Genomic DNA, 19,604 nt, shown 5'->3' with positions numbered 1-19,604 from the left:
AGTAGGTTTCAATAAATTAAGCAGCATAGGTACAATAACACAATAAAAATTGATAATTTGTAAAGGCAATTGTTAATGCAGTTCTGCCGCACATCTATTTGATAAATAGCACATACCTGCACATTGATAAGCTGCTCATGAGGTTGAGCCTTGTTTCTCCACAGAAGGGAGGTGTCTATGGCGGCATGAATCTGTAACTTGGTGGCTGGCATTGCTGATTGGGCAGAATGTGCTAAAAAGAAATCCAATGTGTAGTGGTATTGATAGGAGGTTTCTGGTTGAAAACATGGTACTTCTGAGAAACCTATCAAAAAAGCAAGCAATTTATTATTATTCAAATATGCTACATGGCCGATAGGATTCTTTTATTATATTAGGATTCATGTGACTGAATGCAAGGCTAACAGCAAAGCGGTAACCATCATCAACATGTTAAAACCTGCTTATCCACTATAAATATAGAGTCACAGCCAACCATGACAAATATGGTTTGGTTTTGGGAAGAAACAAATGAGTACCGTACTTATATTGATGGCCATAGAAAAAAGCTGGTATCAACTTTCGGTAATGTACTGGTCTGTAATGCACTGCATGGTCAGTCTGTATATAGCAAAGCCAGTACCATAATAAAATTAAAACTTAACATTTATTTTGTATACCTAAAAGACATAAATAACCATATAAAAGTGTTCATGATTCCCAGTGTACTATAATAAAATGGCACAATCTCACCCAAGTTGTTGTTTTCCTGGTATTCAGAAGTTTTCAGTAACGTATTGAAGTCCGCAGCCAGGAACTTGGGAGAGTAACGGACCACAGAGAAAAAAGGGGGGGGGGGGAGACAATAGGGGCCTATTTACCCTGTAAATGATCATTTTCTCCTCATACAGAGGAGGTGGGCATGTTCAGAGGTCAATCCGTGCCACTGCAGGAGACCTTATTTTTTAGCCTGCATAAACTTCCCCTGATGAACCCCCCAAACGGGAGGGGAAACGCGTAGGGAAGACACCTTTTTGTTGGGGTGGCCATATTTGATCATGGGCATCATTAAACAGGCTCACACTTGGGTACTGCCCTTGTAAGGGCGGGAGTTGGATACAGAGGGCACGACAGGGTAAATAGGCCCCTATTGTCTCCCCCCCCCCCCCCCTCCTTTTTCTCTGTGGTCCGTTACTCTCCCAAGTTCCTGGCTGCGGACTTCAATACGTTACTGAAAATTTCTGAATACCAGGAAAACAACAACTTGGGTGAGATTGTGCCATTTTATTATAGTACACTGGGAATCATGAGCACTTTTATATGGTTATTTATGTCTTTTAGGTATACAAAATAAATGTTAAGTTTTAATTTTATTATAGTACTGGCTTTGCTGGATTTGGTTATTTATAGAGTCAGTTAGATTCAGGTTGGATCATCTGAATTGTTTGTAACTGCTGGAGATCCTTCAGTCTGTATATAGCCATTGCTCTCTTTCAAGCAATTGTCTTAAGCATTGCCTCTGTAACAAACCTATATTTAATCAAAGATTACCTGGAGCACAGAAAGAATTTGGTTTCCTACCAAAAAAACAGAAGTTGCTTGTTGGGATGTCTGTTGTTCAATCCGGTGACATGCAAAATAAATTAATTCCATTATCTTGGTCTCCTGCATAATGTTGCAGTATCATGTTTAGTGCATGCAAAACGAGTTTAGTACCCAAGGACTTCTGCTATCCAACTCAGCTCACAGCTGCACTAAAGACATGAGGACTGACCACCAAGCCTATCATAGAATGTTAACAGTTGGACGAGAACTCCAAGGTAATGATGTCCAACCACCTGCTCAATGAAGGGTTCACTGAACCATCTCAGATAGATGTCTGCCCACACTCTGTTTCAAGACTTCCATTGAATGAAAACTCAGTCACCACCTCTCGTGGCAGCCTGTTGCAGTCACTGATCACCCTCAGTCAAAAAGTTTTTTCTAATATCTAATCTGTATCTTCTCCCTTTCAGTTTCATTCCATGTGCAAACGAGAATAAGGATGACTCCTTTACACTGTGACATGACTGAAGATATTTGAAGACAGCTATTAAATCTCCAATTTCGTTCTTTTTTGCAAGCTAAATTCCCAGAACCTTTAACCATTCCTCGTCTGACCTAAGAGGATTAGAGGGGGATAATGACTTCATGTGATCTAGACTCTATGCTTCTCTTAATACATCCCAGAACTGTGTTTGCCTTTTTTCCTGCTGCATCACACTGTTGACTCATGTGCAGTTTGTGATCTATTAGGCTATGTGCGCACATTGAGTATTTGCTTGCAGAAATTTCTGCAAGGTATCTACATCTCTTGGCAGGAAAAATGCTGTGGCAAAAACGCGCATTTTTGCATGCATTTTTGCCGTGTTTTTTGTATGCATTTTTGTACAGCAATGAATGTTATTTTTAGCTAAATAAAGATATTTAAAAAAAAAAGTTTTGTGATGTAATTTATTGGTTCAACTTACCTATTTCATGCCCATGCAGTGGCATCAGAATAATGGGATTAGGGCTTAGTGTCAGCAGCTGTCATTGACACCTGGGCTTAATAATGAAAAGGTTTCAGCCCGAAACGCTCATTACTAAGCAGATAAATAAACAGAAACACACACAAATACACCAAACCTTCACACATTGTCACCAGCCTATGTAGGAGCATTAACAGAGCAAACTTACATAGGGGGCAGATGTTTACAGCCTAGGAAGGGGGTAATACCCATGGAGCTTCCCAGGCTATTAATATCAGCTCACAGCTGTATAATCAGCCTTTACTGGCTATTAAAATGGGGGACCCACCAAAATGATGTTGGGTTCCCCTATGATTAATAACCAACAAAGACTATGCAGACAGCTGCGGGCTGATATTAATAGCCTAGGAAAGGGCCACTGATATTGGCCCCTCCCAGACTAAAAACATCAGCTCTAAGCTGCCCCAGAAAAGGCGCATCTATTAGATGCGCCATCTGGCACTTAGTCTCGCTCTTCCCACTTGCTCTGTAGCAGTGGCAAGTGGGGTTATAGTTGGGGGGTTGATGTCACCTTTGTATTGTCAGGTGATATTAAGCCCACAGGTTAGTAATTTCGAGGCATCTGTAAGACATCTATCCATTACTAACCCCACAGTAATATTGTATAAAAACACACACCCAGAATAAAGTTCTTTTTTTTAAATAAGAATAAGATTGCATTCACCAGTAAATTGAAAAAAACGCACAGCAAACTCAGAGTTTCAACAGCTACTGCAGATCCACAAGGTCAGCTCAGGACCAAATCAGGATATTCAGTCAAAAGCATCACCTGAGGAAGAAGTCCTAGTGACTTCGAAACGCGTTGAGAAAGAATAAACCATCATTTTTTTATCTTCAATACGTCTGGACATCCATCATTACAGCAGCGCAGATATTAACCACGAAACTTCCAGATTGATTATTTGCAATAATGACAGACTCCTTCATTGAATCTTAATTAAACCATACTCCCCAAACTCCTAATCCACCGAAGCCAACGTCTCCTGCATCAAAAATAAAATAATTAACCACAACATTCCTCACCTGTCCATAGAGAAGATAATCCATAATGTCCCACAACGATCCTGATCACTTTGAGAGCAGTCACTGATGTTACTGCTCTCAAAGACAGCCAGCGATACACTGACAGGAGGTAATCACTCTCTCAGGTGAGAGAGGTCTCCGGAGTTCATCAGCTGATCAGCTCCGGTGATCTCTCTTATGGCAACACTGCTGTGTGGGAAAGTTCTCATGCAGCGGTGTCGTAAATGAGAGCACTGAAGCTCTCATGGCACCTCAGTGATACACTGCGGGAGCGATTACCTCCTGTCAGTGTATCACCTGCAGTAGAGTGGTGGTCACATCTCCTGATATGACTGTTCTACATGTGATATCGCCATGGGACACTTGGGATTACATGGACTATGAAGGAAAGGTGAGTATATGTTGGTATAATTTTACATTATTTCTAGGAGACATGGGCGTCAGGGATTTGGTGTTAGGTGAGTATAATTTTTTTTTCATTTGAACATGTAATTTTACTTTTTTTTTTTTTTACTGTGTGCCCAGGTGCCTGCAGATGAGACTACATCTCCCATCAGCGGCACCTGCTGTCACTTATCAGTGACAGCAGATGTAGCCCGATGGGAACAGTAGTCTCATCGACCCACGCCTGCGGTTCACAGTCATAGCTGCGGGGTCATACTGACATCTGACAGCACGATCCTGCAGTGCTCTGACTGACAGTACCAGTGGTAGTGTTACGCAGGTCACAGTCACAGCTGCGGGATCACGCTGACATCTGCCAGCCTGATCCCGCAGCGCTGTGACCAACAGTACCGGCAGTAGCATTACCACGGGTGACAGTCACAGCTGCAGGATAACGCTGACATCTGACTGCATGACCCTGAAGTGCTCTGACCGACTATTTTACTGGCGGTAGCATTACCACCAATAAGAACCACCGCGCAGGTGTTTCCAATGATGTCACACAGATGACAGTGTGGGAAATATCATAGGGAGCCCTTAACCCCTTTCAGACATTAGACATACTATCCCGTAGAGGTGGGGTGGGCCCGTATGACCACCGATGGGATGGTACGTCATATGCGATCGGCCGCGCTCATGGGGGGCGATCGTGGCTGGATGTCAGCTGACTATCGCAGCTGACATCCGGCACTATGTGCCAGGAGTGGTCACGGACCGCCCCCGGCACATTAACCCCTGGTACACTGCGATCAAACATTATTGCAGTGTTCCGGCGGTATAGGGAAGCATCGCGAAGGGAGGGGGCTCCCTGCGTGCTTCCCTGAGACCCCCGGAGCAACGCAAAGTGATCGCGTTGCTCCGAGGGTCTCTTACCTCCTCCTCCCTGCAGCAAGCCCGGATCCAAAATGGCTGCGGCATCCGGGCCCTGCAGGGAGGTGGCTTCACAGCGCCTGCTCAGAGCAGGCGCCTGTAAAAGCCTGGAGCTGTGCACGTCAGATCGCCGATCTGACACAGTGCACAGCAAAATGTCAGATCAGCGATCTTACAGTATAACATGATGCCCCCCCTGGGGCAATGTTATAGTGTAAAAAAAAAAATATATTCACATGTGTAAAAAAATGTAAAAAAATTCAAAAAAAAAATTCCCCCGAAAAAATATATATATTGTTCCTATAAATACATTTCTTTATCTAAATTTAAAAAAAACAATAAAAGTACACATATTTAGTATTGTCGTGTCCGTAACGACCCGACCTATAAAACTGCCCCACTAGTTAACCCCTTCAGTGAACACCGTAAAAAAAAAAAAAAAAAAAAAAAAAAAAAATGAGGCAAAAAGCAACGCTTTATTATCATATGGCCAAACAAAAAGTGGAATAACACGCGATCAATAGGACGGATATAAATAACCATAGTACTGCTAAAAACGTCATCATGTCCCGCAAAATACGAGCCACCATACAGCATCAAAGAAAAAATAAAAAAGTTATAGTCCTCAGAATAAAGAGATGCAAAAATAATTCTTTTTTCTATAAAATAGTTTTTATCGTATAAAAGCTACAAAACATAAAAAAATGATATAAATGAGGTATCGCTGTAATCATACTGACCCAAAGAATAAAACTGCTTTATCCATTTTACCAAACGCGGAATGGTATAAACGCCTCCCCCCAAAAGAAATTCATGAATAGCTGGTTTTTGGTCATTCTGCCTCACAAAAATTGGAATAAAAAGCGATCAAAAAATGTCAGGTGCCCGAAAATGTTACCAATAAAAACGTCAACTTGTCCCGCAAACACAAGACCTCACATGACTCTGTGGACCAAAATATGGAAAAATTATAGCTCTCAAAATGTGGTAACGCAAAAATATTTTTTGCAATAAAAAGCGTCTTTCAGTGTGACAGCCAATCATAAAAATCCACTAAAAAACTCGCTATAAAAGTAAACCAAACCCCCCTTCATCACCCCCTTAGTTAGCGAAAAATAAAAAAATGTATTTATTTCCATTTTCCCATTAGGGCTAGGGTTAGGGTAAGGGCTAGGGTTAGGGCTAGGGTTAGGGCTAGGGTTAGGGCTAGGGTTAGGGCTAGGGTTAGGGCTAGGGTTAGGGCTAGGGTTGGGGTTAGGGTTAAGGCTACAGTTAGGGTTGGGGCTAAAGTTAGGGTTAGGGTTTGGATTACATTTACGGTTGGGAATAGGGTTGGGTTTAGGGATAGGGGTGTGTCAGGGTTAGGGGGGTGGTTAGGGTTACCATTGGGATTAGGGTTAGGGATGTGTTTGGATTAGGGTTTCAGTTATAATTGAGAGGTTTCCACTGTTTAGGCACATCAGGGGCTCTCCAAACGCGACATGGCATCCGATCTTAATTCCAGCCATTTCTGCGTTGAAAAAGTAAAACAGTGCTCCTTCCCTTCCGAGCTCTCCTGTGCGCCCAAACAGGGGTTTACCCCAACATATGGGGTATCAGCATACTCGGGACACATTGGACAACAACTTTTGGGGTCCAATTTCTCATGTTACCCTTGGGAAAATACAAAAATGGGGGCTACAAAATTATTTTTGTGGAAAAAAAAGGATTTTTTATTTTCACGGCTCTGCGTTATAAGCTGTAGTGAAACACTTGGGGGTTCAAAGTTCTCACAACACATCTAAATAAGTTCCTTGGGGGGTCTAGTTTCCAATATGAAGTCGCTTGTGGGGGGTTTCTACTGTTCAGGTACATTAGGGGCTCTGTAAACGCAATGTGACGCCTGCAGACCAATCCATCTAAGTCTGCATTCCAAATGACGCTCCTTCCCTTCCAAGCTCTGCCATGTGCTCAAACGGTGGTTCCACTCCACATATGGGGTATCAGCGTACTCAGGAAAAATTTGACAACAACTTTTGGGGTCCAATTTAGACTGTTACCCTTGGAAAAATACAAAACTGGGGGCTAAAAAATTATTTTTGTGGAAAAAAAAATATTTTTTTTTTTTCACGGCTCTGAGTTATAAACTGTAGTGAAACACTTGGGGGTTCAAAGTTCTCACAACACATCTAGATGAGTTCCTTAGGGTGTCTACTTTCCAAAATGGTGTCACTTGTGGGGGTTTCAATGTTTAGGCACATCAGTGGCTCTCCAAACGCAACTGTCATGTCGGACGCTGTTCACACTAGGGCATCTGACAGACAGCGGTAATTCCTCATTCGTCCACTATATTCTCAGTGGCGCCTGCTAGATTGATTCAGATTGTCTGGGGTTAATCTGGCTGGTACTCGAGTTGGAGGCTTAGTCATGCCCATTGCCTTTAAATAGTTTTGCTGGGCTTTGGGCGTCGCCGATTATAGCTTGTGTCTTGTGCCTGGTGATCTCGGTCTGGAGTGGTGGTCTAGGAGAGGAAATATCGTATCTGGTGGTGTATTATCCTTCGTTATATTTCTCCTTCCTATATTTGTATTGTTTTGCCCTGTGCACATTATAGTGTTTTCCTGTGTCTGCGGCGTGGTGCGTTTTTTAGTTTTCCCTGTCTGTGCCTTCTGTAGGGGTTGATGAGAGGTCTTATCACTGGGTGGCGGGTGGAGGTTTCAGCTTAGTACTGAAACAGGACTCAGGGTCAGGCCTGGCGGCCCAGACATGCACACCTTCAGTGTAAACTCTGGGAGAGGGACAGACAGGGTTTCCCTAGTTTGAGGGATATTGCAGGGGCCCGGGTAATCAGCTGTAGTGTACCCAGTACCCCCGTGACAGCAACATGGGGTCCCATCTCAATTCCTGTCAATTTTGCATTGAAAAGTCAAACGGCGCTCCTTCCCTTCCGAGCTTTCCCATGCGCTCAAACAGTGGTTTACCCCCACATATGGGATATCAGCGTACTCAGGACAAATTGATCAACAACTTTTGGGGTCAAATTTCTTCTCTTACCCTTGGAAAAATAAAAAATTGGGGGCGAAAAATCATTTTGTGAAAAAATATGATTTTGTATTTTTACGGCTCTGCATTATAAACTTCTGTGAATCACTTAATGGGTCAAAGTGCTCACCACACATCTAGATAAGTTCCTTAGGGGGACTACTTTCCAAAATGGTGTCACTTGTGGGGGTTTCAATGTCTAGGCACATCAGGGGCTCTCCAAACGCAACATGGCGTCCCATCTCAATTCCAGTCAATCTTGCATTGAAAAGTCAAATGGCACTCCTTCGCTTCCGAGCTCTGCCATGCATGCCCAAACAGTGGTTTACCCCCACATATGGGGTATTGGCATACTCAGGACAAATTGTACAACAACTTTTGGGGTCCATTTTCTCCTGTTACACTTGGTAACATAAAACAAATTGGAGCTGAAGTAAATTTTTTGTGAAAAAAAGTTAAATGTTCATTTTTATATAAATATTCCAAAAATTCCTGTGAAACACCTGAAGGGTTAATAAACTTCTTGAATGTGGTTTTGAGTACCTTGAGGGGTGCAGTTTTTAGAATGGTGTCACACTTGGTTATTTTCTATCATATAGACCCCTCAAAATGACTTCAAATGAGTTGTGGTCCCTAAAAAAAAATGGTGTTGTAAAAATGAGAAATTGCTGGTCAAATTTTAACCCTTATAACTCCCTAACAAAAAAAAAAATTTGGTTTCAAAATTGTGCTGATGTAAAGAAGACACGTGGCAAATGTTACTTATTAAGTATTTTGTGTGACATATCTCTGTGATTTAATTGCATAAAAATTCAAATTTGGAAAATTGCAAAATTTTCAAAATTTTTGCCAAATTTCCAATATTTTCACAAATAAACGCAGGTAATATCAAAGAAATGTTACCACTATCATGAAGTAAAATATGTCACGAGAAAAAAATGTCAGAATCACTGGGATCCGTTGAAGCGTTCCAGAGTTATAACCTCATAAAGGGACAGTGGTCAGAATTGTAAAAATTGGCCTGGTCATTAACGTGCAAACCATCCTTGGGGTAAAGAGGTTAAAATGCAAAAAAAAAAAAAACTCAGCAAATACGCATTTTTATGCCTGCATTTTTGCTGGGATTTCATTGACTCAATTGAAGTCAATGGGTGCAGAAATGCAAAGAGAATTGACATGCTGCAGTAAAAAACGCACTGCAAATACGCACGGAAATTTACCGATCATGATGTGTACAACACTTCAGAATTGTCATTGAATTGCCTTGCATAAGAGTTCCAATGCGTTTCTGGACCATTTCCACATGGAAAAAAATGTATCATGTGCACATAGCCTTAGTATACCCAAGTCTTTTTCACATGTGCTGTTGCTTAGTTCTATTCCTCCCACTCTGTAGATGGGGGCCAGTCTTTACCCTACAGCCAGATTGTACACAGGATTATTTTCTTATTGGGAGTGTGAGATCAGTGTGAATATCATTTCTTGTTTATAGTTATTATTACCTGGAGATTCCTTTTGTACTATACAACAATACTGTATCTGATTGATCTTTAACTACATCTCCATCTCTCCTGCTGGATTTCCACAACTTCAAAGAAAAACAAGGCTGCACAGCCAATAAATGTGTCAGCTTGATTACCTTGTAGTGAAAAATAGGAGAGCCTGTTCCTCTCAACGGCGGTGCTCGCATTAAGATAAGCAACAGTCCATACCATGTAAACAAAAGAGAATTGCGGCAGCACTCACCGAAGATGCGTGGTCCAAATCCTTTATTTAAGAACACTTACAGTGAAGGTGACATGCTGACGGCACGGGGGAGCAGGAGAAACAAGGAGGTGAGCAGGAAAAAAGACGACGGCCGTTTCACGCCTGATGTGGCGCTTCAACAGGCCGTGCCGTCAGCATGTCACCTTCACTGTAAGTGTTCTTAAATAAAGGATTTGGACCACGCATCTTCGGTGAGTGCTGCCGCAATTCTCTTTTGTTTACATGGTCTCCTGCTGGATTTGTTCTGGGCACCTTAACATGTAGATGCAGACCAGCATATACTGTATCTAATATATAATTGCCTAGAATACTACTTCCTGCAATTTGTGCCAACTTCCGTGGCTTTGTCCGGAGCTATTGTCCGGAGCTATTGTCCGGAGCTATTGTCCGGAGCTAATGTCCGGAGATAAGTGACGTCACCAGTGTCCTACACCCAGGCAGAGCACAGGGGCCCCAGGCAGAGCACAGGGGCCCCAGGCAGAGCACAGGGGCCCCAGGCAGAGCACAGGGGCCCCAGGCAGAGCACAGGGGCCCCAGGCAGAGCACAGGGGCCCCAGGCAGAGCACAGGGGCCCCAGGCAGAGCACAGGGGCCCCAGGTAGAGCACAGGGGCCCCAGGCAGCATGTGGGGCCCCAGGCAGAGCACAGTGGCCCCAGGCAGAGCACACACCAAATCGGAGGCCGAGGGGCCCCGCCAACCAAATCGGAGGCCGAGGGTCCCCGCCCACCACATCGGAGGCCGAGGGTCCCCGCCCACCACATCGGAGGCCGAGGGTCCCCGCCCACCACATCGGAGGCCGAGGGTCCCCGCCCACCACATCGGAGGCCGAGGGTCCCCGCCCACCACATCGGAGGCCGAGGGTCCCCGCCCACCACATCGGAGGCCGAGGGGCCCCGCCCACCACATCGGAGGCCGAGGGTCCCCACCCACCAAATCGGAGACCGAGGAGCCCCGCCCACCAAAAGTGCGGCCCCAAAAGTAAGTGCGCCCCCGGGTGCAAAAGTAAGTGCGCCCCCGGGTGCAAAAGTAAGTGCGCCCCCGGGTGCAAAAGTAAGTGCGCCCCCGGGTGCAAAAGTAAGTGCGCCCCCGGGTGCAAAAGTAAGTGCGCCCCCGGGTGCAAAAGTAAGTGCGCCCCCGGGTGCAAAAGTAAGTGCGCCCCCGGGTGCAAAAGTAAGTGCGCCCCCGGGTGCAAAAGTAAGTGCGCCCCCGGGTGCAAAAGTAAGTGCGCCCCCGGGTGCAAAAGTAAGTGCGCCCCCGGGTGCAAAAGTAAGTGCGCTCCCGGGTGCAAAAGTAAGCGCGCCCCCGGCCCCGGGTGCAAAAGTAAGCGCGCCCCCCCAGTCCCGTGTGTGAAAAGTGCTGCTGTAAAGCTGGTAGCGCTGTTCAAGCACCATGTATTTCCTTCAGGAAATGCCCATCTAATACATAATTGCCTAGAATACTACTTCCTGCAATTTGTGCCAACTTCCGTGGCTTTGTCCGGAGCTAATGTCCGGAGCTAATGTCCGGAGCTAATGTCCGGAGATAAGTGACGTCACCAGTGTCCTACACCCAGGCAGAGCACAGGGGCCCCAGGCAGCATATGGGGCCCCAGGCAGAGCACAGTGGCCCCAGGCAGAGCACAGGGGCCCCAGGCAGCATATGGGGCCCCAGGCAGAGCACAGTGGTCCCAGGCAGAGCACAGGGGCCCCAGGCAGCCTATGGGGCCCCAGGCAGAGCACAGTGGCCCCAGGCAGAGCACAGGGGCCCCAGGCAGCATATGGGGCCCCAGGCAGAGCACAGGGGCCCCAGGCAGCATATGGGGCCCCAGACAGAGCACAGGGGCCCCAGGCAGAACATGGGGCCCCAGGCAGAGCACAGGGGCCCCAGGCAGCATATGGGGCCCCAGGCAGAGCACAGGGGCCTCAGGCAGAGCACAGGGGCCCCAGGCAGCATATGGGGCCCCAGGCAGCATATGGGGCCCCAGGCAGAGCACAGGGGCCTCAGGCAGAGCACAGGGGCCCCAGGCAGCATATGGGGCCCCAGGCAGAGCACAGGGGCCCCAGGCAGCATATGGGGCCCCAGGCAGAGCACAGGGGCCCCAGGCAGAGCACAGGGGCCCCAGGCAGCATATGGGGCCCCTGGCAGAGCACAGTGGCCCCAGGCAGCATATGGGGCCCCAGGCAGAGCACAGTGGCCCCAGGCAGAGCACAGGGGCCCCAGGCAGCATATGGGGCCCCAGGCAGAGCACAGTGGTCCCAGGCAGAGCACAGGGGCCCCAGGCAGCTTATGGGGCCCCAGGCAGAGCACAGGGGCCCCAGGCAGAGCACAGGGGCCCCAGGCAGAGCACAGGGGCCCCAGGCAGAACATGGGGCCCCAGGCAGAGCACAGGGGCCCCAGGCAGAGCACAGGGGCCCCAGGCAGAGCATATGGGGCCCCAGGCAGCATATGGGGCCCCAGGCAGAGCACAGTGGCCCCAGGCAGAGCACAGGGGCCCCAGGCAGCATATGGGGCCCCAGGCAGAGCACAGTGGTCCCAGGCAGAGCACAGGGGCCCCAGGCAGAGCACAGTGGCCCCAGGCAGAGCACATGGGGCCCCAGGCAGAGCACATTGGCCCCAGGCAGAGCACAGGGGCCCCAGGCAGCATATGGGGCCCCAGGCAGAGCACAGTGGTCCCAGGTAGAGCACAGGGGCCCCAGGTAGCCTATGGGGTCCCAGGCAGAGCACAGGGGCCCCAGGCAGCATATGGGGCCCCAGGCAGAGCACAGGGGCCCCAGGCAGCATATGGGGCCCCAGGCAGAGCACAGTGGCCCCAGGCAGAGCACAGGGGCCCCAGGCAGAACATGGGGCCCCAGGCAGAGCACAGGGGCCCCAGGCAGAGCACAGGGGCCCCAGGCAGCATATGGGGCCCCAGGCAGAGCACAGGGGCCCCAGGCAGCATATGGGGCCCCAGGCAGAGCACAGCGATATTTTGGACCACTGTGCAGTGTTTCAGACCCCCTGTGTGATGTCTGGGGCCCTGTTCTTAAGTATATTAAAGATTAAAGTAACGTATATTAAAGTATATTATAGATCAAATTTGACACGTTTATGAGCACCATTGAGTGATATACTCAAGAATGACATAATTTTTCAACATTTTATGGTTTCAAACTGTAAACACTCAGAGTTTTTTTTACTTCAACCAGAAAACCTTAACGGTTCATAAAAAAACTTGACTGTTCAGGATATGATAAAAGTCATAGTATTCTGAATCTTTAACTTATAAAGATACCTTTACATGGGGTGATTATTGGTTCCAGAGAGGCTTTCAGCCGATAATCGTACACATGGCTGGTGACAGGACAATACAATATAAACGTTCAAAGGTAAACACTGATAACATTAAAATCTAATATATAATTGCCTAGAATACTACTTCCGGCAATTTGTGCCAACTTCCGTGGCTTTGTCCGGAGATAATGTCCGGAGATAAGTGACGTCACCAGCGTCCTACACCCGCTCAGGGTGGACAAAGATATATGCCTTCGTGGTGCGCGGCACTTTTCTGATTGGTTGCCGCCTGCCGCGAGCGACCAATCAGAAATGTGCCGTACTGTCAAGAATTGTCAAGAGCTGGTGAGTGCAGCCATTTTTTGTTCTTTCTTACTATTATTTATTAATTGTATTATTCTTACATTTGAATAAATAAAGTATATATGGATTCTAGACTCCCGATTCTTTAGAATCGGGCTGCCATCTAGTGTGTATATAAATATCATTATCCCCCATGAATTACATTGCTATCATGCTATATGTCAGGCCCGGATTTAGGGGGGGCCCAAGGGGCCCGGGCCCTGGGCCACCCACCAAGCGGGGGCCTCCCACCAATATAGGGATAAATATCCCAAAACATGCAAAATACATGTCTTTGTAACATTCATGGCAAACAAAGGCCATGACGCTCAAGACATGTTCAATGCCTTGTTGGAATTTTTGAAGAGACATGACTTAGACCTGGGAAATTGCCGAGGTCAAAGTTATGACAATGCATCTGCAATGAGTGGCAAATACAAAGGCCTGCAAGCCAAAGTGAGAGAGAAGAACAATCTTGCATCCTGGATTCCTTGTATGGCACACTGCTGTAGAAATCTGCTCGAGTGCTGTACATTTTTTTTTACATCCTTGAAAAACTGTTGTTCTTCAGTTTCAACGCATTGGCATCAGCTCCTGACTGAGGCTTTGAAAAATATTAACTCAGCAACAACATTGACTCTCAAACGTGTCACAACAACACGTTGGTTCTGCAGAGCCGACGCTACTAAGGCCCTTAAGCATGACCATCAGCAGATTAAAGATGTACTGAAACAGATTGCTGATGACTTTGAAGAAAAAAGCTGTGTACTGTGTGAAGCAGAAGGACTGTTAAGACAAATGAATTAGCTTGAAATTAGTATTAACACCACGTTCTGGAGTGATATCCTGCAAAGAACAGAAGCTACTAGTAAAATTCTACAACACGCAAAACTCAATCTAAACACTGCTGTGGCGTCACTGACCAGCTTAAAAAACTATGTCGCATCAAAGCGTGACTCCTTCAAAATTTATGAGAAGCAAGGCGAAGAGCTGTCTGGTTAATCTGAGTATGTTCAGACGATAACACGACACAGGCGCCGAAACGTGTCTCAATCCACTGGATTATGGCCATATGGAAGAAGTACAACTCAGCCCGTCTGAAAAATACAGAACAGAAACTTTCTTGCCTATCATTGATCAGTTTATTGCTTCTCTTGACCAACATCTTCAAGCATATAAAGATATATCAAGCAAATTTAGCTTTTTTTAGCCATCTGAAAGAACTCTCTTCAGACCAGCTTAAGGCCACAGCACAGCAACTAGTCAGGTTTATTCAGATGACTTGGACATTACATTTATCGATGAACTGTGTCAGTTTGTAACATTTGCCAATTCATTCACAGACGAGGAGCCAAAAGATATCAGCACTGAACTTTTCATGTACAAGCTTATCATGGAAAAGGGTGTGCAGGACACTTTCCCAAATATTGAGATAGCTCTAAGGATATATCTAATTTTGATGGTAACAAACTGCAGTGGTGAGCGTTCTGTCTCAAAACTTGAATTAGTTGAAAGCCGATTAAGGACATCCATAAAGCAGGAATAATTTGTACATTTGGCTATCATGAGCATCGAGTCAGATATACTGCGTGAATTGGACTTTAGTGACATCATTAGTGATTTTGCAGCACAAAAATCAAGGAAAGTGCCTGGATTGTAAAAAATGAATGATTTTACCTGAATTACTCTGTATAAATGATTTCTGTAAATAAACTTGCTTTCGTTTCATTTTGTGTTTCTGCATTACATAATGCAACACCTTGAAAAATGGGCCTCCCTCCAAAATGGGCCCCGGGCCACCCACCTCTTAAATCCGGCCCTGCTATATGTACATATGTCTGCGTCTTCCGATCAGAGGACTTCTGGTATAATTAATCTATAAATAACTATACACTATAAAGCGCTATCAGTGATATTGCTACTTTGAACTATGCACTTTACAATTTATTTAACTATCTGTGTTTAGCTCTCCCTTATATTTAATTTATATTCACCTTGTGAATAGTGTTGAGCATTCCGATACCGCAAGTATCGGGTATCGGACGATATTTGCTGTATCGAAATTCCGATACCGAGTTCCGATACTTTTGTGATATCGGAAATCGGAATCGGAAGTTCCCAGTGTATGGTTCCCAGGGTCTATAGGAGAGGAGACTCTCCTTCAGGCCCTGGGATCCATATTCATGTAAAAAATAAAGAATAAAAATAAAAAATATGGATATACTCACCCCTCCGGCGGACCCTGGACCTTAACGATGTAACCGGCAGCCTCCGTTCCTAAGAATGCAGTGTGTAGGACCTGCGATGACGTCGCGGCTTGTGATTGGTCGTGTGAGTGGTCACATGAGCGGTCACGCGACCAATCACAAGCCGCGACGTCATCGAAGGTCCTTCACGCTGCATTCTTAGGAACGGAGGCTGCCGGTTACATCGCTAAGGTCCAGGGTCCGCCGGACGGGTGAGTATATCCATATTTTTTATTTTTATTCTTTATTTTTTACATGAATATGGATCCCAGGGCCTGAAGGAGAGTTTCCTCTCCTTCAGACCCTGGGAACCATCCAGGATACCTTCCGATACTTGTGTCCCATTGACTTGCATTGGTATCGGGTATTGGTATCGGCGATATCCAATATTTTTTGGATATCGGCCGATCCCATCCGATACCGATACCTTTGAGTATCGGAAGGTATTGCTGAACACTACTTGTGAACACTACCGAACTTGGAGGCCGCCATTTAATGTACGGCTGCTTAAATGATGCATTAGCATCCCATTATGCCTGTGCGGACAAAATCAATCCCCCTTATCATAAGTCCTCTAGGGTCACAATTGTGAACCGACCTAAAGTGCCGCAGGATTGTTTTTAATTCCGAAGGGTCCTCCACCGACTGGGCTGAGCCAATATCCCGCACATGCTCCCTCACTCTTATCTTATAACTAGATGGTGGCCCGATTCTAACACATCGGGTATTCTAGAATATGTATGTCCACGTAGTATATTGCCCAGCCACGTAGTATATTGCCCAGCCACATATGACACAGGTTAAAAAAATAAAAAATAAACATATACTCACCTTCCATAGGTGCGTTGTAGCTCTGTCGCCTGTGTGGGGTGCAGGCGGCAGCTTCCGGTCCCAGGCTGTGATGACGTCGCGGTCACATGACCGTGTAGCAGTCATATGACCGTGACGTCACGGCAGGTCCTTTCCGCGCAGGACTTGTGATGACGTCCTTCTGCCAGACCATCCTTGCCACCAGAACGTGCCGCTTGCATCGGGAGGAGCGGGAAAGGCGGCGTAGGTGAGTATATAATCATTTTTTTATTATTATTATTTTTAACATTAGATGTTTTACTATTGACGCTGCATAGGCTGCGTCAATAGTAAAAAACGTGGTCACACAGGGTTAATAGCAGCGGTAACGGAGTGCGCTACCCGCGGCATAACGCGGTCCGTTATCGCCGGCATTAACCCTGTGTGAGCGGTGACCGGAAGGGTGTATGCGGGCGCCGGGCAGTGAGTGGGGGAGTAAGGAGCGTCCATTTTCTTCCGGACTGTGCGTGTCGCTGATTGGTCGTGGCAATGGTCGTGGGCGTTTTGCCACGACCATTCAGCGACTTGGATTCCATGACAGACAGAGGCCGCGACCAATGAATATCCGTGACAGACAGAAGGACAGACAAAGACGGACAGAAAGACAGAAGTGACCCTTAGACAATTATAGAGTAGAAGTTCTCTCGATGTCAAACCTATATAAACCAATGAGCAACTACATATGGCGTAGAAGATTTTACAACAGCCACTGGGCTACACTGATTAATGTCCACCCTCCATTAAGTTTTGGGAGCAGGTGGATGTACATTGTAGGAGATGGGGTCCTTAAAATATCATGTTGATTGAAGCCCTTGGGATTAGTATTACATATGGTACTGAGTGCGGCCAGTGTTGGTGTCCTTTTTAATCACATCTTTTAAACTTTGTTTGTAAATATATGTTTGATGGTCTAGCAAGTTAGTTATATCATGTCAGTTAGATGCAGAACTGACAGTTACAAAGCATAGCAATGTTCCTGCTATGTTTCAGCGTTTGACAGCGGCATTTAACTAGTTAATGGGCGCGGGCAGATCGTGATTCCGCTCGCGCTCATTGCGCGCACATGTCAGCTGTAAAAAACAGCTGACATGTCGCAGCTTTGAGGTGGGCTCACAGCCGGAGCCCACCTCAAAGTGGTGATTCTGCCAGCTGACATACTATTCCGTCAGCTGGCAGAAAGGGGTTAAAGTCACTTCAAATGTAATGTGATTTTTTTGTAAATATTGTTGGAAAAATAAGAAATTACTGGTCAACTTTTAACCCTTATGGCTATGTGCACACGTTGTGGATTTGGCTTCGGATCTGCAGCGGATTGGCCGCTGCAGATTCGCAGCTGTTTTCCATGTGGTTTACAGTACCATGTAAACCTATGGAAAACCAAATCCGCTGTGTACATGCTGCGGAAAATACCGCGCGGAAACGCTGCGTTGTATTTTCCGCAGCATGTCAATTCTTTGCGCGAATTCTGCAGCGGTTTACACCTGCTCCTCAATAGGAATCCGCAGGTGTAAAACCGCAGGTGGAATCCGCACAAAAACTGCAGGAAATCCGCAGGAAATCTGCAGGTAAAACGCAGTGCAGAAAAATCAACACACAAATCCTCAACGTGTGCACATAGCCTATAACTTCCTAACAAAAAAAAGTATGCTTCAAAAATTGTGCTGATATAAAGTAGACATGTGGGAAATGTTATTTGTTAATTATTTTGTGTGACATAAACCTGTGGTTAAGAGCATAAAAATTAAAAGTTTGAAAATTGCAAAAATTTTAAAAACTTTTCACCAAATTTCCAATTTTTTCACAAATAAGCACAACTCTTCTAGAACAAATTTTACAACTATCATGAAGTACAATGTGTCATGAGAAAGCAATCTCAGAATCAGTTGAAGCGTTTCAGAGTTATTGCCACATAAACTGACACTGGTCAAAATTGTAAAAATTTGGCCTAATCATGAAGGTGATAACTGGCTTGGGAGGTGAAGGGTTACATTTTACAATCACAAGCAGATTGGTGATGGTCTGAGTCTTTGGATCCAGATTTGTCCATTAGTCTGCCAGATAGTGAAGTGTGATCCATCACTGCACAGAACACGCTCCAACTTTTCCAGAATCCAGTGATGGCGGCCTTACACCACTCAATCTGATGCTTGGCATTGGGCTAAATCATGTTAGGTTTACAAGCAGCTTCTTGGCCCTAGAATCTTATGCCATAAAATTCCTGGCACACAGTTTTTCTTCTTATGCTAGTACCAAAGGAGGTTTGGACTCTGCAGTTATGGAGTCAGCAGATCGTTGGTGGATTTTCTGCCCTTTGCTCTTCAGCACATGGTGGCCCCACTCTGTAACTGTACCTCTGCTCTCAGTGACCCTGCCTTGCAACTGCTCCTCAGCACTCAGTAATCCCGCTTTGTGACTGCTCCTCAGCACTCAGTGACCTCGCTCTGTAACTGCTCCTCAGAATTCGGTGACGCCTCTCTGTAACTGCTCCTCAGAACTCTGTGACCCCGCTCTGTAACTTCTCCTCAGAACTCTGTGACCCCACTCTGTAACTGCTCCTTTTCTCTCAGTGACCCTGCTTTGTAACTGCTCCTCAGCACTGAGTGAACCTGCTTTGTAACTGCTCCTCAACACTCAGTGACCCCGCTCTGTGACGGCTCCTCAGAACTTCTGACCCTACACTGTAACTGCTCCTCAGCACTCGATGACCCCGCTTTGCAACTGCTCCTCAGCACTCAGTGACCCTGCTCTGTAACTGCCCCTCAGCAGTCGGTGACTTTGCTCTGTAACTGCTCATCAGCAGTCGGTGACCACGCTCTGTAACTGCTCCTCAGCAATCAGTGACCCTGCTTTGTAACTGCACCTCAGCACTCAGTGACCCTGCTCTGTAACTGCCCCTCAGCAGTCGTTGACCCTGCTCTGTAACTGCTCATCAGCAGTCGGTGACCACGCTCTGTAACTGCTCCTCAGCAATCAGTGACCCTGCTTTGTAACTGCACCTCAGCACTCGATGACCCCACTCTGTAAAAAGCGATGCAAAAATAATTAATTTTTTATATAAAATAGTTTTTATTGTATAAAAGCGCCAAAACATAAAAAAATTTATATAAATGAGGTATCGCTGTCATCATACTGACCCGAAGAATAAAACTGCTTTATCAATTTTACCACACGCGGAACGGTATAAACGCCCCCCAAAAGAAATTCATGAATTGCTGGGTTTTTTTTATTCTGCCTCACAAAAATC

At 46.0% G+C, this 19,604-nt stretch overlaps 1 protein-coding gene across 1 annotated transcript in view; it reads right to left on the bottom strand.

Annotated features, from left to right (window-relative positions):
• The window catches only part of LOC143770062 (microsomal triglyceride transfer protein-like), a 225,019-nt gene that overhangs the window by 172,019 nt on the left and 33,396 nt on the right, over window positions 1–19,604 (bottom strand). The window contains exon 2 of the mRNA XM_077259303.1: window positions 117–304. Coding sequence (XP_077115418.1) covers window positions 117–304 — 188 coding nt within the window. The remainder of the gene's footprint in view (window positions 1–116; window positions 305–19,604) is intronic.

This window comes from Ranitomeya variabilis, chromosome 4 (assembly GCF_051348905.1).
Source record: "Ranitomeya variabilis isolate aRanVar5 chromosome 4, aRanVar5.hap1, whole genome shotgun sequence".
In the NCBI taxonomy this organism is placed as follows: Eukaryota; Metazoa; Chordata; class Amphibia; order Anura; family Dendrobatidae; genus Ranitomeya; species Ranitomeya variabilis.
This window is presented reverse-complemented; position numbering and strand designations above follow the sequence as displayed.